The sequence below is a fragment of the Mobula hypostoma genome, chromosome 26, assembly GCF_963921235.1.
Source record: "Mobula hypostoma chromosome 26, sMobHyp1.1, whole genome shotgun sequence".
Lineage (NCBI taxonomy): Eukaryota > Metazoa > Chordata > Chondrichthyes > Myliobatiformes > Myliobatidae > Mobula > Mobula hypostoma.
This window is the reverse complement of record NC_086122.1, coordinates 37135572-37156005: the sequence shown is the minus strand read 5'-3', so window position 1 is coordinate 37156005 and position 20434 is coordinate 37135572. Positions and strand designations below refer to the sequence as shown.

Genomic DNA, 20434 nt, shown 5'->3' with positions numbered 1-20434 from the left:
TGCAAAGGTAAAAGGACCCTGATAGCAGTTATATACGGTCCCCCAAACAATAGCTGGGATGTGGACTACAGATTACAGTCGGAAATAGAAAAGGTGTGTAAAATGATAACCCTGTACAATTTTAAACTGAATGAATGGCTAGCACAAATTGAAGAAGAGTTAACCAACTTCAAAATCCGCATCCAATCCTCCGTCATAAAAGTCAAATTAAGGTCCTTTTCCCAATCCTGTTTAATCTTAGATAAAGGACGCTTATCCCATTGTAATAATAAATTATAAATTCTTCCAATAGAACCCTTAATCAAAGGATTCATACTCATAATAGTATCTAACAGGTCAGCCTCCAATATGTAAGGGAAATTACTTAAATATTTTTGTAAAAAATGTCTAACTTGAAGGTATTGCAGAAAGTGTATGAAAGAGAATATTTATCAATTAATTGTTCAAAAGACATCAATCTATCTTCTTTAAATAAATCCAAAAAAGAATTAATACCTTTATTTTTCCAAAGTAAAAAAACTGGATCACTCAAAGAAGGTTTAAAAAAAGGAGAGACTTTCTAAAATCTTTTCTAATGTTGATGGTCATTGTGATAGATGTAAAACTGAGATAGCTACACTGACACACATGTTTTGGTCTTGTTCTATATTGGAACAGTTCTGGAAGTCTTTTTTTTTCAACAATTTCTAAAGCACTTAAAATTAATTTACAACCTAATAAATTAACTGTGCTTTTTAGAATAATTCCTCAAAATATTCATGGTATTTCTGCATCTGACCAATATGTTATTGCATTTGTTACATTAGTAGCTAGGAAGGCCATTTTGCTGAAGTGGAAGGATATATCAGCTCCCACTTTGTCACAATGGTTCTCTCAAGTGATGCTATGTCTTAGTTTGGAGAAAATTAGAAGTCAAACCTTTGAACCTTTATTTGATTTTGAGAAAAGATGGGGCTCATTTGCTTGTTATTATCATTTGAGTTAATTGATATAATTTTTCCACGATCTAATTGTAAATTTTTTAGTATATTTTCTTTTCTTGCTGGCGGTTTGATGTTTATTTTCAGAAGCTTTTTGTATGACGCCTGTCTCCGGGGTTGTACACCTAATGGGTTCTCTTTTTTTTCCTCAGTTTTCTGCTTAGTAGGTTTTTTTTGTTGTCACAAAATTTTTCTAAATAAAGATTTTTTAAAAAGTGTAAAAAGGACAATGTCGTGATAGTCATGAGAGATTTTAAACAGGCAGGTAGACTGGGGAAAAAAATCATGTTGGTAAGTGAATTTGTTGAATGTCTATGAGATAGCTTTTTAGAACAGCTGGTCATTGAGCCTACTGGGGGGGAATCAGCTATACTGGATTAGGTGCAATGTAATGAAATGGAAGCGATTAGGGAGCTTAAGTAAAGGAACCCTTAAGAGGCGTGATCACAATATGATTGAGTTCAACTTGAAATTTGATAGGGAGAAAGTAAAGCCTGATGTAACAGTATTTCAGTGGAGTAAAGGAAATTACAGTGGTATGAGGGGGGAGTTTGCCAAAGAAAGTCGGAAGGAAATGCTGGCAGCGATGACAGCGGAGCAGAAATGGCTTGAGTTTTCAGGGGGAAATATGGGGAAGGTTCAGGATAGATGCAATCCAAAAACAAAGAAATACTCAAATGGCAAAATACTGTAGTACAACCGTGGCTGACAAGGGAAGTCAAATCTGATGTAAAAGCAAAAGGGAGGGCACACAAAGCAAAAGTGAACTGAAAGATAGAGGATTGGGAAGCTTGTAAAAACCTACAGCAAGCAACTGAAAGCATCATTAGGAGGGAAAAAATGAACTATGAAAGCAAGCTAGCAAACAATATCAAGGTAGATAGAAAAAGGTTTTTCAACTATACAAAAAAAAGAGTGGATATAGGGCCACTAGAAAACAAGGCCAGAGAAATAATAACGAGGGACAAGGAGATGGCAGGTGAACTAAATGAGTATTTTGCATCAGTCTTTACTGTGGAAGACATTAGAAGTGTACTAGGTGTTGAGGATGTGAGGGAAGAGAAGTCAGTGCAGTACCAGGTGTTGAGGATGTGAGGGAAGAGAAGTCAGTGCAGTACTATTACAAGAGAGGTGGTGCTCAGAAAGCTGAAAGACCTAAAGGTGCACAAGTTATCCAGGCCAGACAAACTGCACCGTAGGGTTCTGAAAGAGGTAACAGCAGAGATTGTGGAGGCACTAGTAATGACTTTTCAAGAATCATTGGACTCCGGCATGGTTCCAGAGGACCGGAAAATTACAAGTGTCACTCCACCCTTTAAGAAAGGAGGGAGACAGCAGAAAGATCAGTTAGCCTGACCTCAGTGGTTGGGAAGATGTTGGAGTCAATTGTTAAGGATGAGGTGATGGAGTACCTGGTGACATAGGACAGATAGGAAAAAGTCAGCATGGTTTCCTGTAGGAAAAACATGGCTGACGAAACTGTTTGAATTCTTTGAGGAGATTACGAGGGGGACAGATAAAAGGGATGCAGTGGATGTTGGAAATTTGGACCTTCAGAAGGTCTTTGACAAGATGCCACTCATGAGACAGCTTACCAAGTTAAGAGCCCATGGTATTACAGGAAAGTTATTGGCATAGTTAAGAGTATTGACTGACTGGCAGGAGGCAGCAAATGGGAATAAAAGGATCCTTTTCTAATTGGCTGGCAGTAATTAGTGCTGTCCTGCAGGGGTTGGTGTTGGGACCACCTCTTTTTATGCTGTATATCAATAACTTAGATGATGGAATAGATGGCTTTGTTGCCAAGCTTGCAGATGATACTAAGATTGGTGGAGGGGTTGGCAGTGTTCAGGAAACAGGAAGTTTGCAGAAGGACTTAGATTGGGAGAATGGGTAAGAAAGTGACAAATGAAATACAATGTTGGAAAACGCAGTCATACACTTTGGTAAAAGAAATAAATGTGCAGACTATTTTCTAAACGGGGGAAAATCCAAAAATCTGAGATGCAAAGAGACTTGGGAGTCCTTGTGCAGAACAACCCAAAGGTCCAATTGTAGGTAGAGTCAGTGGTGAGGAAGGCAAATGCAATGTTAGCATTCATTTCAAGAGGTGTAGAATATAAGAGCAAGGATGTGATGCTGAGGCTTTTTCAGGCACTGGTGAGGCATCACCCTAAGTATTGTGAACAGTTTTAGGCTCTTCATCCAAGAAAAGATATGCCAGCATTGGAGAGGGTTTTGAGGAGGTTCATAAGGATGATTCTGGGAATGAAATGTTATCATACAAAGGACATTTGATAGCTCTGGGTCTGTACTTGCTGGAATTTAGAAGGCGGGGGGGGGGGGGTGGAATCTCATTGAAACCTTTCAAAAATTTAAAGGCCCAGAAAATAGATGTGGAAAGGATGTTTCCCATGGTGGGGGGGGGGGGGGGTCTAGGACCAGAGGGTACTGGCTCAATTTAGAGGGGCATCCATTTAAAACAGATGCAGAGAAATTTATGTATTTAGCCAGATGGTGGTGAATTTGTGACCACACCAGCTGTGGAGGCCAAGTCATTTAAGGCAGAGATTGATAGGTTCTTGATTAACCATGGTATCAAAGGATACTAGGAGAAGGCCAGGGAGTGGGGGAAAAAAAGCATCAGCCATGACTGAATGGCAGAACAGGCTCAATGGGCCAAATAGCCTAACTCTGCTCCTATGTCATATGGTCTTATCAACAGCTTGGTCCCCATCATCCATATTGTTCTGAAATCAGAACAGAAAACTCCAGCTTTGATACAGAATTGGCTCAGTTATGGATATTGACCATTTGGAAAACATACATGTCTGAATTGATTACTTGCAAGACTAGTAGCCACTCACAACAGAGATGTTAAAAGTTAATCGAAACTTTGAGCTGACAACCAGTCATACTTTGGAGTTAGTAAAGCAATTGTCCCTTAGTTTTTGGGTGTTTCACATCCTTCTGTTACTTCCATCTTGACTGTTTCCAGCACCCACTACTGTGTATAGGGAAGGCATGTTCTAGGGAGATTAGATACTGCCATAGCCTTTCTCATCTGTATCTTCAGTAAGCAGATTGCCTCTGGTGGTCTCACTTCAAAGGTCTCCCTTGACTGGGTTTGATGATATGCTGAGGTAGACGGTGTCAACAAACAACATGATCAAAGGTAACATCCTTCAGAAAGGTCACAAATTTACTTTTATTACTTCTTTCAAATATGATTTTGCTACTATTGGAGCCTGTGCTTTACATCTTGGTGCATTTTTGGACCAATTGAGTGATCTGGCACTTTGTCTCCAAGGGAGTTCAGTGAGGATTTGAGCAGAGCGTAGTATGCAGCCTGGAAGCCAAGAAGCCCAAGCCCAGGACTGATTCCATTTCTCGCCAATCCTGTCAAATTAAAACGTCAAGCGAGATTGAAATCAAAGACGAGAGCAGGAGGCGAGCATGCGTGTTCAGCGCCACCTGCCTACGTTTGACCAGCCTCTCACTCCCTTTTGCTCGCTGCTCCCAGAGGAAGGTGCTTATGTGTGACCGATCTCTCCCTCACTCACAGTTTCCAGAGGAAAGTGTCTGCATTTGAATGGCCTCCCTCTTCCTCTCGCTTGGTGCCGCTGAAGGATTGTGCCAGAGTCTTGGGTCTTGGGCAAGGTTTAATTGGCACAGATTGTGGATTGGACACTGTAGTTCTTGTTCTGTTTCTGGTTACTCCTCTCCCCGCCACCCCACCCCATTATTGACTACGGCCTGCAGTAATAAATGACACAATGCTAAACTGAACATTACTAGACTATTTCAATGACTTTGTGATTTGATCTTTTATATCCTGGCTGTTTCTCGCTCATTTTTTGCTGTTTGTGTAATTTGTTGTTCTTTTTTTGCGTGTTAGCGGTTTGATGTTTTCTTTGAAAGGGTTCCGTGCTGTTTCTGTTTCATGGCTTCTGTGATAAGACAATTATCAGGGCTGTATGCTACATACACACTTTGAGACACTGCTGTGGTTATCCTCACATAGATGCTGTCTTTAACTCTGCCTTACTGCAGCTTCCACAGCTGTGACAGTCAAAAGTTTTGAAGCTAAACCACAAGTAGCAGGTCTGTTCTGGTCAGTCCTCACATCTCATCTCTACAGTCCTGTGGCCACGTATCAGACTCAGCAAAATACAAACTTCACTTCCCTCCAAGTTGCTCTTTGCCCTCTGTACTAACTTGTCGAAGTTAAGACTTCTGCAGTTCATCCCACCATTCTCATCTAATCTTCTCCTCATCCCACCCTACCCCTTCCCTTCCTCCTGTTCCACCCTTCCACTTTACTCCCCCAAATCCTACTTTCTACCTCTGCCCTCTTGCCTCTCCCATCTAATTGCTGCTCCCCCCCGCCCGTGACCCACATCTCGCCACAATACTAATATTTATGCTCAAAATGGACCTGCTTTCGTGTGTTTACAGTCACAAGATATACTACAACGAGTGGAAGCTTCAAACTCCAGGCAGCTTCTCCTGAGCAAATCTAAGCCGATTATAATCAGGAAATTATTTGCCCCTTTCTCTGTTCCGAGGAATTTAACTTGGCTCTCTCGAATCTGACCATTCACTGTGGCTGTTCTTTACATTTCCATACCAGGACTAGTTTCAAGTTTCTAAGGAATCACAAATTTTACATTATGGTGGGTTTGCCAAAAACATCCTTGAAGGTTAGTGGGTAGGTTGTGGGAGAGGTTTGTTCTGCCTTGCCCGTTAGGATCTGGCATTCTCTAGATATACCAGCAGGGTCACACCAAGGTGCTGGTTCCAGATTCACTCAAAAGGAGCTCTGGAGTGTTAGCACAAGATCTGACAGTGCAAGCTGTTAACAGCAAGGCCCGGCTACTGTGTTCAGCAGGTGAGAGTGGTGACAGTCAGCCTAGACTTTCATGGGGCACACGTCTCTGACTATGCGCTCGTGGTTGGACATAGTATTTGCAAATCAGAGGTATTACATGTCGTATTTGATACAACGTTTCTTACCCAGAATGGGAATACTGGCAGGTTTCAAAGTAAACTATCAAAATATACAGTATATGGCACCATATACAACCCTGAGATTCACTCTTGTGAGTATTCACAGTAAATCTAAGAAACACAATAGAATCAGTGGGAATTCTACACCCAACAGGTCGTACAGATCCACACCTAACAGGATGTACAAATAACCAGTGCACAAAGGACAACAGACTGCAAATACAACAAGAAAGAAATAAGTTAATATGCAATAAGTATGCAGAACGTGAGATGAAGAACCATTAAAAGCAAGTCCATAGATTGTGAGAAGCCCTTCAACATCAAAACCGAGAATTTCATGTTCATCTCTGATAGTTACAGCTATACTCCCAATCTAATTGGAAGGAAAAGTCAGGCCTTTAACTTCTGGATGCTGATTTCCATTCTTACTTTCAAATAAAAAGTTGCATTTGATCTATTAAGCCTATACCTGCTCAATCCAAATCCAAGTGTAACCCGTTTTTATCAACCCTAGTACCTTCCTATCCTAGGGGCAAGTTACACTGGCCAATTAGCTTACTTGTCTTTGGGAGGTGGGTGGAAACTGAATGGTGTGTGACCACCAACCCAACCATGCCCTCCTCTCACTACTACCGTTGGCCAGGAGGAACAGTTTGAACTTTGAACTTTGGAGCAGCTGGGAGAAACCCACGTAGTTACAGGGAGAACGCACAAATCCCACACAGGTAGCACCAGGGATCAGGGTTGCAGCTCTCCCAGCTGCACCGATGCATCACCCACATGGCTGCAGAGACAGCTTTGGGTTGGGCTTGGTATCGGTGAGGTTTGAGTTTTACCCTGAAGGATTTATCATGGTAAAGAGTTTTATCATGAGGGGTACAAGTAAGCAGGCTTTTTCCACTGAGGTGGGGTGGGGGCAGAATTATAACTAGTCGTGATGGGTTAAGGGTGAAAGGTGAAAAGTTCAAGGGGAACCTGAGGGGAGGAGAAGATGGCGACGCAACGCACTGTGTGCGGCCGCTCTGAATTGATATCGTACTTGTTAACAGGGGCCGTGCACAATCCTGATTTGATGGAGACGGACGTGAGAAGCACGGAGGAACATCTGGAGAAACTTCTGAAATGCCCGCTTCGCTGCCGCTGCTACTGTGCAATCGAGAATTTCCAGAGGGGGAGGCCCCAAATCCTCGGCTTTGCCTGTTGTCTGTCGCCGGAGCGCTCAGCAGAGATGGTGCTCGCTGTCGGAGGCTCGAAGTTTTTGGACGGACTCAGAGTCGGACTGTGGTCAGGTGCTTCCAGGATGTTGCATCGGCAAGTTTGTGATGCTGGAAGCTCACGACAGGGACAGTTTCTCCCTTCAACCGTCTGCGTGAGATGATGGGACTTTCGAGAGACTTTAAGACTTTTTTTTTAACCGTGCCCATGGTCTATTCTTCATCAAATTACGGTATTGCTTTGCACTGTTGTAACTGTATGTTATAAGTATGTGGTTTTTGTCAGTTTTTTTAGTCTTGGTTTGTCTTGTGTTTCTGCGATATCATGCTGGAAGAACAAATTGTATCATTTCTTAATGCATGCATTACTAAATGACAATAAAGTGGACTGCGTGTCCTCATAATCTAATCTAATCTTCTTTATTCAGAGGGTTGAGAGAGTGTGGAATAAGCTACTAGCGCAAGTGGAGCATGCAAGGTTGATTTTAATTTTTGAGAAGTTTGGATAGGTAAAGGGATGGTAGAGATATGGAGGGCTATGGTCCGGGTTCAGGTTGATATGACTTGGTAGTTTAAATGGTTCAGCATGGACTAGATAAGCTGAAAGGCCTGTTTCTGTGCTGTAATTTTCTATGACTGGTTACATAAAGATTTCACGAAGATTCTTCACTTCAAGGCAAATAATTTTGCAGGCGGCCATCTGTACTGCTGCCACAAAACACCAAATTTCACAGTATGTCAGCGATAATAAACCTGATTCAGCAAGGTGCCTGGTCACTAGGTTTTCCCCTAGTCTGGTACTCAAAATTTCTGGGTGTTAGCATCAAGACAATTAGTGCCATACAGGAACAGAGTATGGAAACAGGCCCTCCAGTCCGTGATCTGCTTCCATTGGTCTGCATTTGGCCCATAAACCTTTCCTCAACAACTCTAAGGGAAATGGGGCATTCCTCGGTAACCTCCTTTCAGTTCAGGGCTGCTGGCAACCCTACAATATTGCCCATCGAACCCCTTTCATTTCTCTCAAAAATCATCATCTTCCTATTCCTGAAAATGGTCTTGGCCCGAAACTGTTTATACATTTCCATAGGTGCTGCCTGACCCGCTGTGTTCCACCAGTGTTTTGCGTGTGTGTTACTTTAGATTTCCAGCATCTGCAGACGATTGCATGTTTATAATTTTCTACTTGCTTATTAATTTTCTTTATCATGTTACATCTATTATGTTTTTCAAGATATTACTCCAGCAACTGTCAAAGCAAATTCTGCTAATGCTAGCTTTCTGTTTACGAGATCTTTATCAATATTTTCACCCACTTTGAAAGCGTGAAGCAGCAAGACTTCTCTCTTTACCTCAGAAAAACAATTGGGTTTATTGACACTGACATGTCATGAAATTTGCTGTTTTGCAGGGGCAGTACAGTGTAATATATAATTCTAAAACTTACAGTAAGAAATATACAAGATTGAGTACTGTTTTAAAAAAAAGCAAAAATATTGAGGTAGTGTCCATGGGTTAATTGTCCATTCAGAAATGTGATGGCAGAGGGGACGTTGCATCACAGCCTGATATGGAAACACTAATGCCCGAGTGGAAAAAATGCAACAAACGTAGTGAATACAGCCCCCTCCATCAGGGGCAAAGCCCTCCCCACCAACGAGCACACCAACACGGAATGCAGTTGTAGGACAGCAACATCTATTATCAAGGGCTCCCCCACCCCGGCCAGGCTTTCTTGCTGCTGTCATTAGGAAGGTGATACAGCAGTCCCAGGACTCACACCACCAAGTTCAGGAACAGGTTTACCCCTCAACCACCAGTTTCTCAATCCATTCACCTCATTACCGAACTGCTCCCACAACTCGTCATCTCATGCTTGATATTTATTGCTTATTTTTAAAGTTATTACTTTTTTTTTGTATTTGTATAGTTTGTCATCTTTTGCACCTTGATCATTTGCCAGTCACTGATTCTCTTATGGGTCTTGGATTTACTGTGTATACCAGTAAGAAAGCAAATGTCAGAGTTGTGTATGCTGACATATGCACTTTGATAATTAAGCTACGCTGATCTTTTGAAGCACTGAGTGACTCTTTTTCTTTTGAAGGTTTCCAAATCAGAGATTGGTTCCTCTTCTGGCAAGACATTTCTGCCTGAGAGATTGTACCAGATTACAAGACTTTGAAACCAAATACATAGAAATGGTTTTAAGTTCTTATTCATTCTGTTAGTTTTCACACATTGGACAGCCTCAAGGAACAGCAAAAAAAAAGGTGTTCAAATGACAATATTGACTACACTGTAAAAATGACACACGAAATACTGGAAAAACTCAGATCCAGCAGCATCGGCTAAAATGAGTAAACAGTCAATGCCTCAGGCTGAGACCCTTCATCAGGGCTGGAAAGCAAAATGGGAAGATGCCAGAATAAAAAGTTGGGGGGTGGGGAGGAGGAGGACAAGCTAGAAGGTGATAGGTGAAGCTAGGTGGGTGGGAGAGGGGGAAAATGGTGAGATGCTGAGAGATGATATGTGGAGAAGGAATCCGATAGCAGAGGAGAGTGAACCATGGGAGAAATGGAAGAAGGGTTACCTCCGGAAGACAATAGGTAGGTGAGGAGAGCAGGCAAGATGCTGGAGTGGGGAATTGAAAAGGGAAAGGGGAAAGAGGATAATTACCAGAAGTTGGAGATATCGATTATCATGCCATCAGGTTGGAGGCTACCAGAGAGAATACAAGGTGTTAATCCTCCAACTAGAGTGGCCCATTCGTGGCAGAAAAGACAGTCACGGACTGACATGCCGGAACGGGAAAAGGGATGGGAATTAAAATAGTAGGCCACTGGGAAATTCTAGTTTTGTGGATGGAGCAGAAGTGCTGGAAAGATAGATCAGTGTATTCCAGCTCATGATTCCACTTTACCTGCCTTGTGTGATCAGCCATGACATCTGTACATCCCACTTTAAACGGTCCGGTCCCACTCGGCACTCCCAGCGACTGGCTGGACCCCATGATCTGGCTGCATGCAACTCTCTCTGGAATGGGCAAGATAAAAAATAAATTTATTGCTGATAACATTCAAGTGGGAGACAACCAGGGAAGAACTACAATGCATTACAAATACCCCGAAGGAAACGTAAATTCAGTTTATTATCTCTGACACCACGATATTTTCTGGCATCATACAGTGAAATACATTAAACGTTACTATAAAATACATAATACATTTTTTTTAAAGTTCAAAAAGAGGACATTTGTTCATGGGTTCATTGTCTGTTCAGAAATGTTATGTTGGAAGGGAAGACACTAGTCCTGTTTGTTCTGGCTCCTGTATCTGATGGCAGTAATGGGACAAGACCATGTCCTGGACATGGACAGGGAGAGCCCTTCATGATGGATGCCACCAACTTGAATCAAGGACAGCAGCTCAGCAATAGATGCTGAATCTGCAGAATGCAGTACTGTCAGAGAATACGAGATCTTGCTCTGACACAGGCAAGGATACAGCTTGGTTTTTTTTAAAAAGAAATAAATTTAAGTTTATGAGGATATTGCCAGGACTTGAGGGACTGAGTTATGGAGAGAGGTTGAATGGATTAGAACTTTATTCACTACAGCAAAGGGGAAAATGAGGGGTGATCTTACAGAGGCGTATAAAATCAGGAGGCGAATGTGCTACAAGCAGAGGCTGGACAAACTATGGTTATTTTCTCTGAAATGGCGGAGATTGAGAGGAATCGCAACAGACAGAGACATTAACATGAGGAAATCTGCAGATGCTGGAAATTCAAGCAACACACACAAAATGCTGGTGGACGCAGCAGGCCAGGCAGCATCTCTAGGAAGAGGTGCAGTCGACGTTTCAGGCCGAGACCCTTCGTCAGGACTAACTGAAGGAAGAGTGAGTAAGGGATTTGAAAGCTGGAGGGGGAGGGGGAGATGCAAAATGATAGGAGAAGACAGGAGGGGGAGGGATGGAGCCGAGAGCTGGACAGGTGATAGGCAAAAGGGGATACGAGAGGATCATGGGACAGGAGGCCCAGGGAGAAGGAAAAGGGGAGGGGGGGAAACCCAGAGGATGGGCAAGGGGTATAGTCAGAGGGACAGATGAAGAAAAAGGAGAGAGAGAAAAAGAATTTGTGTATATAAATAAATAAATAACGGATGGAGTACGAGGGGGAGGTGGGGCATTAGCGGAAATTTGAGAAGTCAATGATCACGCCATCAGGTTGGAGGCTACCCAGACGGAATACAAGGTGTTGTTCCTCCAACCTGAGTGTGGCTTCATCTTTACAGTAGAGGCGGCCGTGGATAGACATATCAGAATGGGAATGGGATGTGAAATTAAAATGTGTGGCCACTGGGGGATCCTGCTTTCTCTGGCGGACAGAGCGTAGGTGTTCAGCGAAGCGGTCTCCCAGCCTGCGTCGGGTCTCACCAATATATAGAAGACTGCACCGGAAGCAGCGGGAGAACCCTTAATGCAGGGGTCCCCAGCCTGAGACATCCATGAACACATTGCTTAACGGTGTTGGTCCATGGCATTAAAAAAAAAGGTTGAGAACCCCTGTTTTAATGAATGGAGTCTACATTCCCTCCTTCAGCTACTGAGATGGTGGTTGAAGAGAAATGTTGTGGTGACCATATTTGGTATTTAAACTTGCTGCTTTGTGCAGAAATTGTGCAAATTTGCATCAGTTGTACTCTAGCAATAAATGGCCCATTTTGAGATACACAGGGAGATTAGGAAATGAGACATGGTACCTTGGCCCATCATTTCTTTTAGTTCTATCCTACACAATCTATCTTTGTTCCTAAACATACTGGCCAACTGTCCTTGTTCTGACCATTTATAACTAAACGCTGTCACTCAAAATTGTGCATCATGTGCTGAAAGTTTCCCTTGTCGTGAAAGACCGCCTATCAATGGAAACTCGTTATTGACATAAGCATGATGAGCTGAATGGCAGCCTTCAGTGGTGTAAATTTCAGTGATTACCTGAAAGAGACATTTTTTTAGGCTAAGTTGTTGGAACTTCAAATATTCATCTATAAATGAGGAAGTGGTACCCAGGAAAAAGCTTGATAAATGTTTCTGCTCATTACACTGCTGGTATTTAGGGCAGAAATGAAGGTCCCCCATCTCTGGCAGTGTTCAGGGCTTCCTTCATCATGTCTTTTTCACATTGTCAGTCATGCAAGTCCCAGGTAGAGACTCAGGAATACCGTTGCACTCAGATGTGGAAGGATTGTTCATTGCTGTTTCTGTAACAGTTTTGTTTGACCAGTCAGGGTTGTTAGCTCTGACCTGAACCCCTGAACTTGGAGGGCCAATGGACCACTCTTAGTCTGGTATGGGTGACCCTACCAAGAGCCAAAGCATAAAGCCCTGACTCCAGCCAGTGTAGCTCTCTGGATCGTTGAGGCTCCAAATCTTGGCAAGGTTGTGGTCCTCGGACAGTGATAAATGAAATAGTTAATAATTTAGAAATAATTGTAGGGATTGTGGACTGGGCCCACCAGAATGCAGTGATATCCCTTTCTAATCTGGTACTCTCTACAAACTTTTTCCAAGATTGCAATCAGCTGAATGTTAATTAAAAATGATATTTATTCTTATTTCAGTAGTTAAATTTGCCAGGTTCTGGGCCCTGTGGTGTTGATTTGGTCTCCTGAAGGTTAGGCTATTAAAACTCAAATTTCAAAATAAATTATAGTGCACGTATGTCACCATATAGACCCCTGCAATGCATTTTCTTGCTGGCTTTGACAGTAAATGCAAAGGACACAGAATCGATCAAAGGTTGCACCAAACAGGACACACAAACAACCAATGTGCAGAAGACAACAAACTTTATTTATTGATATAGTGTGGAATAGACCCTTTGTGCCCTGGATTTAACCCTAACCTATTCAAGGGACAGTTTACAGCGAGTAATTAACCTACTAATCCGTATGTATCTGGACCAAAGGAGCCCCACGTATTCCACTGGGAGAACATACAGGCTCCTTGGAGGATGCCAGGATTGAAATCTGAGCTCTTGACACCACTGTGGCACACAAACTGTGCAAATACAAAAAGAAAGAAATAATAAATCATCACTAAATGAGATGAAAGGTTCTTGAAAGTGAGTTCATAGACTGTGGGAGCAGTTCAGTGATGAAGCTGAGAGGAGTTATCTCCTCTGATTCAAGAAAATAGATTAATCTGTTTTGCTGTGAGCAAGGATGTGAGACACGCATCTACTGAAGTCACAGCATCCAGCATTGTTGACAGATGATTTTCTCCTGATGATATCTTTTGGATAACCGATAAGAGGCCAGATTACTACCTTAACGAATACTCAATCTTGGGAACTGAGAATAGCAGCTCTAAGCAAATGCCACAGTAGCGGACCAGTTAGCTCGATGCAATTACAGCTTGCGGCATTTGAGTTTGCAGTCCAATCCTGGCGACCTCTGTAAGGAGTCTGATTGTACAACCTGTGGAATGCGTGGATTTTCTCCAGGTCGACTGCTTTCTTCGCACAGTCCAAAGACGTACCGGTTGCTTGATCGGTCATTACAAATTTTTCCGCAGTTAGGTCAGGTTTAAACCGGAGTTGTTGGGGACTATCGGGCGTTGAGACATGAAGGGCTAAAGGGCCTATTCTGCCCTGTATCACAAAATAAAAATCTTTCTTTGTGTGGAAATGCTGTCATTGATGGTGTCTTCACCTGGGAATGCTTTCAATTCCTGTGGAAAACATTAGGTTTGATCCATTGATGAAGATAATGGATCTGAGATGCCTTTTGTTGCTGGATTTTCTTTCAGTAATTGGATTAGACTGGCGGTCCCAAACTGGGGCCCATGGACCCTCAGTTAATGGTAGAGGTCCGTAGCATAAAAAACATTGGGAGCCCTGGATCAGAGGAATTACTGCAGATAAGGCAAATTCTGAGGGCGTATAACTGTTGCCCAAGATCCTTCATGATTTTTGTTGCACAGGTTTGTCCCAGCTGTTACACTGATATAACAAATATTTCTTGCACAGAGGCTACCCAAGCTAGGAACTGATGTTTTAGGATAGTTGAATTAACAGATGAAACTTCTTGTAATACATGTGAAGGAACTGGAGAGCAAAGGCTAATGTGCCTGTGACCGTAGTCTCGGGTACATTGAGGAATATCATTGAGACAGAGGAACGTTGCTTGTTTGTGTGCCATGGAGTCTTTAAGATGCTACATTCCAAGCCCTATTGGTGATTTTGTTCAAAAAGATTTTCATGCTTTTTCATTTGGTAGATAGGAATGCAAACAGGACCTGCACCTCCATATTCAGGAATAATTATTACGCCTCAACCATCTATCAAACTATGGACTATCAAAATCACCGGTAAATATGGAATTTAAAAAAAAATTCTCTTTTCTGCACTGTCTGGATTTGCATCACAATCTTGTTGTTTTGAGCAATGACAATGGAGTTCTATGCTATCTGGCTCCTGAACCAGAGGGGATAACTTCATTCAAGCAAACACTGAACTGTTCCAACAGCCTATGGACTCGCTTTCAAGGACTCTTCATCCCATGTACTTATTGATTATTATTTATTTTTTTCTCTTTGTATTTGCACAGCTTAGTGTCTTTTGCACATTAATTGTCTGTCCCTCCTGTTGGGTGCAGTCTGACATTGATTCTTGTGTTTCTTGTATTACTGTACCTACAAGAAAATGAATCTTAGGGTTGTATCTGGTGACATATGTACTTGATAATAAATTTACTTTGAACTTTAAAATGGCAGTACTCGTGTAGCTAAGGGAGAAGATTTTTATCTCGGTCTAGAAGCATGTGACTTGCAGCTTATCTTCATATTCAGAAGTTTTGGTGTCCCAATCTCATGCCTAAAATTAGTAATGGGTTCAACTTCTGACTTGGCCTAAACTTCCAGCGTGCTTTGGATGTTGAGGTGCTTTCTGCTTTCACTTCCAAAAGGCCTGCTGTGAATTAGGCCTGGATACCACACATCACAGCAAAAGTGTTTTCCTCTATGTTCAGCCCCCCTTAACCTTTTTAAATACTTTGAATAATTATTCTTTCTAGTTTCTGAAGATTTAAAATCTTATTTATTGGGATACAGCACGGAATAGATCCTTCCAGCCACGCCACCCAGCAATCCCCCCCCAGTTTAACCCCAACCTAGTCATGGGACAATTTTCACTGACCAATTAACCTGCCAGCCAGTAGGTCTTTGCACAGTAGGAGGAAATCAGAGGACCTGGAAAAAAACCCGTGCGAACGTATAAACCCCTTGCAGGCAGTAACGGGAAATGAACCCGGGTCAATCCTTCCTCAAAATTTAATACACATTTATTTTTAAAAAGGTATTTTGCGAGGCAACTTCAATCCTTCCTCAGATTGGCTTCAGCAAAGCTTTGCATCACTTGTATTATACCTTCTATACTGTAATCCAGATCTGTAACTTTAAAACTATTCTACGACCACTTGACTATTTTGTATACTTGTCCATTTGAAACTTCAAAGACTTGTTCAAATGAGCTTCTGAGTGTCTATGATCATGCTTTAGCTTCTTATTATTTATTCTTACCCGCCCAGGGTGAGACCGATCAGAAAGGGTGTCCTCCCTTTGCACTTTGTGTGTGTGTTGACGCCTGTAATGTCCCCAAAGGTGGCACACTCAACTGCAAAACTTGTGGTAGTGGGGGACTGCGTTCATGCTCTAAAGAGTTGAACTGTGCCCAATTAATGAGCGGGAGCATGACGAGAGATTCATTTTCACGGCTGAAAATTAATTCTCTGATTTGTCATATTTTAAAACAATGTGCACAAACTTATTGCCAATGAAAACTGCTTATTCCAGTTTTACCAATTTGCATTCTATTCCTATTTCCCTGCACGTTATCCATCCAGACCAGTCACTTTACTGCCTATCTTTGTGCTATCAGCAAACTTGAATATTTGGCTTTCCACAGAACAGTACAGCACAGGAACCGGCCCTTCAAACCACAATGTTGTGCTGAACTACTTAAACTAAAATCATCTACCAGTTGAAAAGTCTCTGAAATGCCTCTATGGTATCTGCCTCCACCACCACCCCTGGTATCTCATTCCAAGCACCCACTAGTTACCGTTCATAAAACAAAACTTTCTCCACACATCTCCTTTTCAACTTCTCTCCCCTCTCCTTTAATCTATGCCCTCTAATATTAGACATTTCAACCCTCGGGAAAAGATCATGGCCGTCCATGTATAATGTCTACGTCTATTGGAAGAGGTACAGTCGACGTTTCGGGCCGAGACCCTTCGTCAGGACTAACTGAAAGAAGAGATAGTAAGAGATTTGGAAGTGGGAGGGGGAGGGGGAGATCTGAAATGATAGGAGAAGACAGGAGGGGGAGAGATGGAGCCAAGAGCTGGACAGGTGATTGGCAAAAGGGATACGAGGCTAGAGAAGGGAGAAGATCATGGGATGGGAGGCCTAGGGAGAGAGAGAGAAAGGGGGAGGGGAGCCCAGAGGGCGGAGAGCAGGCAAGAAGTTATTGTGAGAGGGACAGAGGGAGGGAAAAAAAAGAGAAAAAAGTGAAATAATAAAAGTTCTACTTTAACTTCATCAGTCCACAGGCCTTGTTTCCAAAATGCATCAGGCTTGTTTAGATGCAAACAACAGGAATTCTGCAGATGCTGGAAATTCAAGCAACACACATAAAAGTTGCTGGTGAACGCAGCAGGCCAGGCAGCATCTCTAGGAAGAGATGCAGTCGACGTTTCAGGCCGAGACCCTTCGTCAGGTCTAACTGTTTAGATGTTCCTTTGAACCTTTTGAATAGAACTTTTTGGCCACAAAGAGAAAAGGCATATTTGGGGAAAAAAAGGGTGCAGAATTTCATGAAAAGAACCCCTCTCCAACTGTTAAGCACGGGGGTGGATCGATCATGCTTTGGGCTTGTGGTTGCAGCCAGTGGCACAGGAAACATTTCACTGGTAGAGGGAAGAATGAATTCAATTAAAGCAAATTCTGGAAGCAAACATCACACCGTCTGTAAAAAAGCCACAGAAAAAAAGAGAATGGCTTCTACAACAGGATAATGATCCTAAACACACCTCAAACTCCACGATGGTCTACCTCAAGAGGCGCAAGCTGAAGGTTTTGCCGTGACCCTCACAGTCCCCCACCCTAAACATCATCGAGAATTTGTGGATAGACCTCAAAAGAGCAGTGCATGCAAGCGGCCCAAGAATCTCACAGAACTGGAAGCCTTTTGCAAGGAAGAATGGGTGAAAATCCCCTAAACAAGAATTGAAAGACTCTTAGCTGGCTACAGAAAGCGTTTACAAGCTGTAATACTTGCCAAAGGGGGTGTTACTAAGTACTGACCATGCAGGGTGCCCAAACTTTTGCTTGCTGCTGTATTTATTACACCATGTCATCTCTGCAACCATCTTCTCAATTTCCCACATTGCAATACTGCACCTTGGATCTCCCAAGAGATGGGTTGGAATCTGTCCACAGAACGAGTGGATGTTCAACTGCCATTGTCTCCTCTGCAGAATTAATGTCACTCGTAGTTTAGAGGGACTTAAGTCAAACACAGGCAGATAGGACTAGCTGGTTAGGCAGAGTCAGTGTGGACAAGTGGGACTGCAAGGCCTGATTCGATGCTATATGACTAAACCTGACGTAAATTAAGGGACTGTTTTGTCAAGCACCGCCACTCCATCCACCAAAAGCAGAATTTCCCCGGTGGGCAACTATTTAATTTCAAGCCCCATTCTGACATTTTGGTCCATGGCCTCCTCTTTTGCCATGACGAGGCCACTCTCAGGATAGAGGAGCAACACTCAGATAGCTTCCAACCTGAGGCATGAACATCAATTTCTCATTCTGGTAATTTTCCCCTTCCCTTCTTTCCACTTCTACCAGGCACACAGGATCATAACCAAAAAAAAAAATCCACAAATCCACTAGTAGTTGGTGAGCCAAAATAAAATATCTCCCCTTCTTCTATTCCCTACGTCGGCCTCTTACCACGTCTCATCCACCTAATCCATTCCCCCAGGTCCCTTCCTCCTCCTCCCTTTTGGTCCCATGGTCCACTCTTCTATCAGATTCATTCCCACCCCCCCCCGCACCCCCCGCAGCATTTTACCTTTCCAACTCACCTGGCTTCATCTATCACCTACCAGTTAGCTTCTTTCCCCTCTCCAACCCCCCTCCCCCACCTTTTTATTCTGGCATCTTCCCCCCTCTCTTCTAAGTCCTGAAGAAGGGTCTCAGCCCAAAACGTGAACTATTTACACTATTCATTTCCCTAGATGCTGCCCAAGCTGCCGAACTCCCCCAGCATGTTGGATGTTGCTCTGGATATCCAGCACCTGCTGAATCTCTTGTATCTATGACACCCCACCTTGCTGAGCTGCAGTTCACACATTCAGAAGCAGAGACGACCAGGTTATCACTGATCCTTCCAGAGAACCATACACAGGGAATTCACAGCAAACATCCAGATGCTAAAGGTCTCCTCTAACTAAGATCTCTGGCAACTGTTGGTACAGTAAGCTTTAGAAAACCTAGATTGCCATCTATAGCTCAGAGATAATCTCTCAACAATAAGTGTTAGTGATGAACTTCATCTCCAGTGCATTTTCAATTATCTGAAGCTGTGAAAGAGCAAGACCTCAGACCAGACACCAGGTTTGTGGTTTACCAAGCAACAATGGTCCCTGCTTACCACATTTCCAAGATAGCAGCTACCTACTGTGTGGAACCCAAAGTGCTTGACAAAAGTTCCCCAATTCTGCAGTAGGATTAACAGCTTGCTGCACACCAGACCCTCTAAACAAGTGCCCCGTGCACCTCCAATGAAAGAGACTTCAAGGGAAACAGAAAATGTTTCAAGGACATTGTCAAACTCCCCATGACAAAATGTAATACCCAGTCGAGTTCAGCAGAATCCCCGGCCCATGGTCACTCACAATGGAGGAGGTGCTGCCAGGCAGTCCAAAGATCCCCACCATCTAGACCATGCCCTCTTCACAGTTATCTTCAGGCAGGAGGTACAGACCCACACCACCAGGTGCAAGATCAGCTACTTCCCTTCAACTATTTGGTCCTTGAACATATCCCCATAATCCTAATCAGTACAGCAACATTCTGCACTACAACAGACTTCCTATTTTAAATGAGTTCTTTCCTGCAAAAATTGTGCATAGAATTTTAATGTACGTTTTTCTTGCAAATGTGTATCTAATGCCATGTGCAGTAAGTTTTTCATTGCACCGTGCATACATGTACTTGTGCATAAGGCAATAAACGCGACTAACTTTGACAGCCTGTACAAACTCAGAGCAATCATCTCCAACAGTGCCTCCAATATACAACTTCACCTCTCCAAATCCTCCTCCAACCCGTTCTTTTCCGCCCCTCGCTAGCCTCCTCTCGTTGCCAGCGGCACTTGTACAAAACCAGGAAACACCGGGTGAAACATCTCTCCGAAAGCAAGGCACTTTTAAAAAAAACAGCGAGAGAACTCGAACACGAAGCATTATGTGCAAAATTGCGGAGCATTTTAAATAATATCTCCGCTTCACAGCGCTTCCTCGAACGGATAAATAAAAGGTGTCTCCAATTCCACAACACAAGTAAACTTCCCGAACCTCTTTGCTTAGAAACACCCCAGTGTGCCGATGCTGGTTACTTTGTACACGTCCTTACCTGGCGCTTGCCCACACCTTGCTCGTCGCCGAGCTCTACTGAACTGTCACATAAAACTTCCTCGCTCCGATTTCACCCGCCACTCGCTGAACGGGGAACGCTGGTAGCGGTGAACTCCATTACGCAACCTCACAACGGCCGCCTTATCTCAGGACTACATCACCCATAAGGTAGCGCGCTGCCGTCCGCCCATTGGTCCAGTGGCTTCGCAGCCTATTGGACAGAGAAATGGCAACTGCGCCCTCTATGAACTTTGTCTGAGAACTGCCCAACTTCTCATTATGTTTTACTTTCCCAGTTATAAGCGTTGAGTTATTCAGCAATACACAACACACTATGTGCAATCTGATCTAGCAAAATCACAGACTTAGGAAATCTCCAGAATTGATCCAGGGAAAACTCCTGCCACTCTCTGTAAAGAGTTTGTACATTCTCCCCGTGACGGCATGAGTTTCCTCCGGGTGCTCCAGTTTCCTCCCACAGTCCACTGACCTGTAGTTTAGCAGTTTAATTGGTATTG

General features: G+C 43.1%; 1 protein-coding gene across 1 annotated transcript in view; it reads right to left on the bottom strand.

The window, feature by feature from the left end:
- LOC134338268 (platelet-activating factor acetylhydrolase 2, cytoplasmic-like) overlaps positions 1-20060 on the bottom strand; it is a 56069-nt gene extending 36009 nt beyond the window's left edge. Inside the window, exons 1-2 of the mRNA XM_063033988.1 lie at positions 19915-20060; positions 10128-10240 (exon numbers count right to left, since the gene is read on the bottom strand). Of these exons, the coding sequence (XP_062890058.1) occupies positions 10128-10217 (90 nt within the window). The 5' untranslated portion in view covers positions 10218-10240; positions 19915-20060. The remainder of the gene's footprint in view (positions 1-10127; positions 10241-19914) is intronic.
- Between the last annotated feature and the right edge of the window lie 374 nt (positions 20061-20434).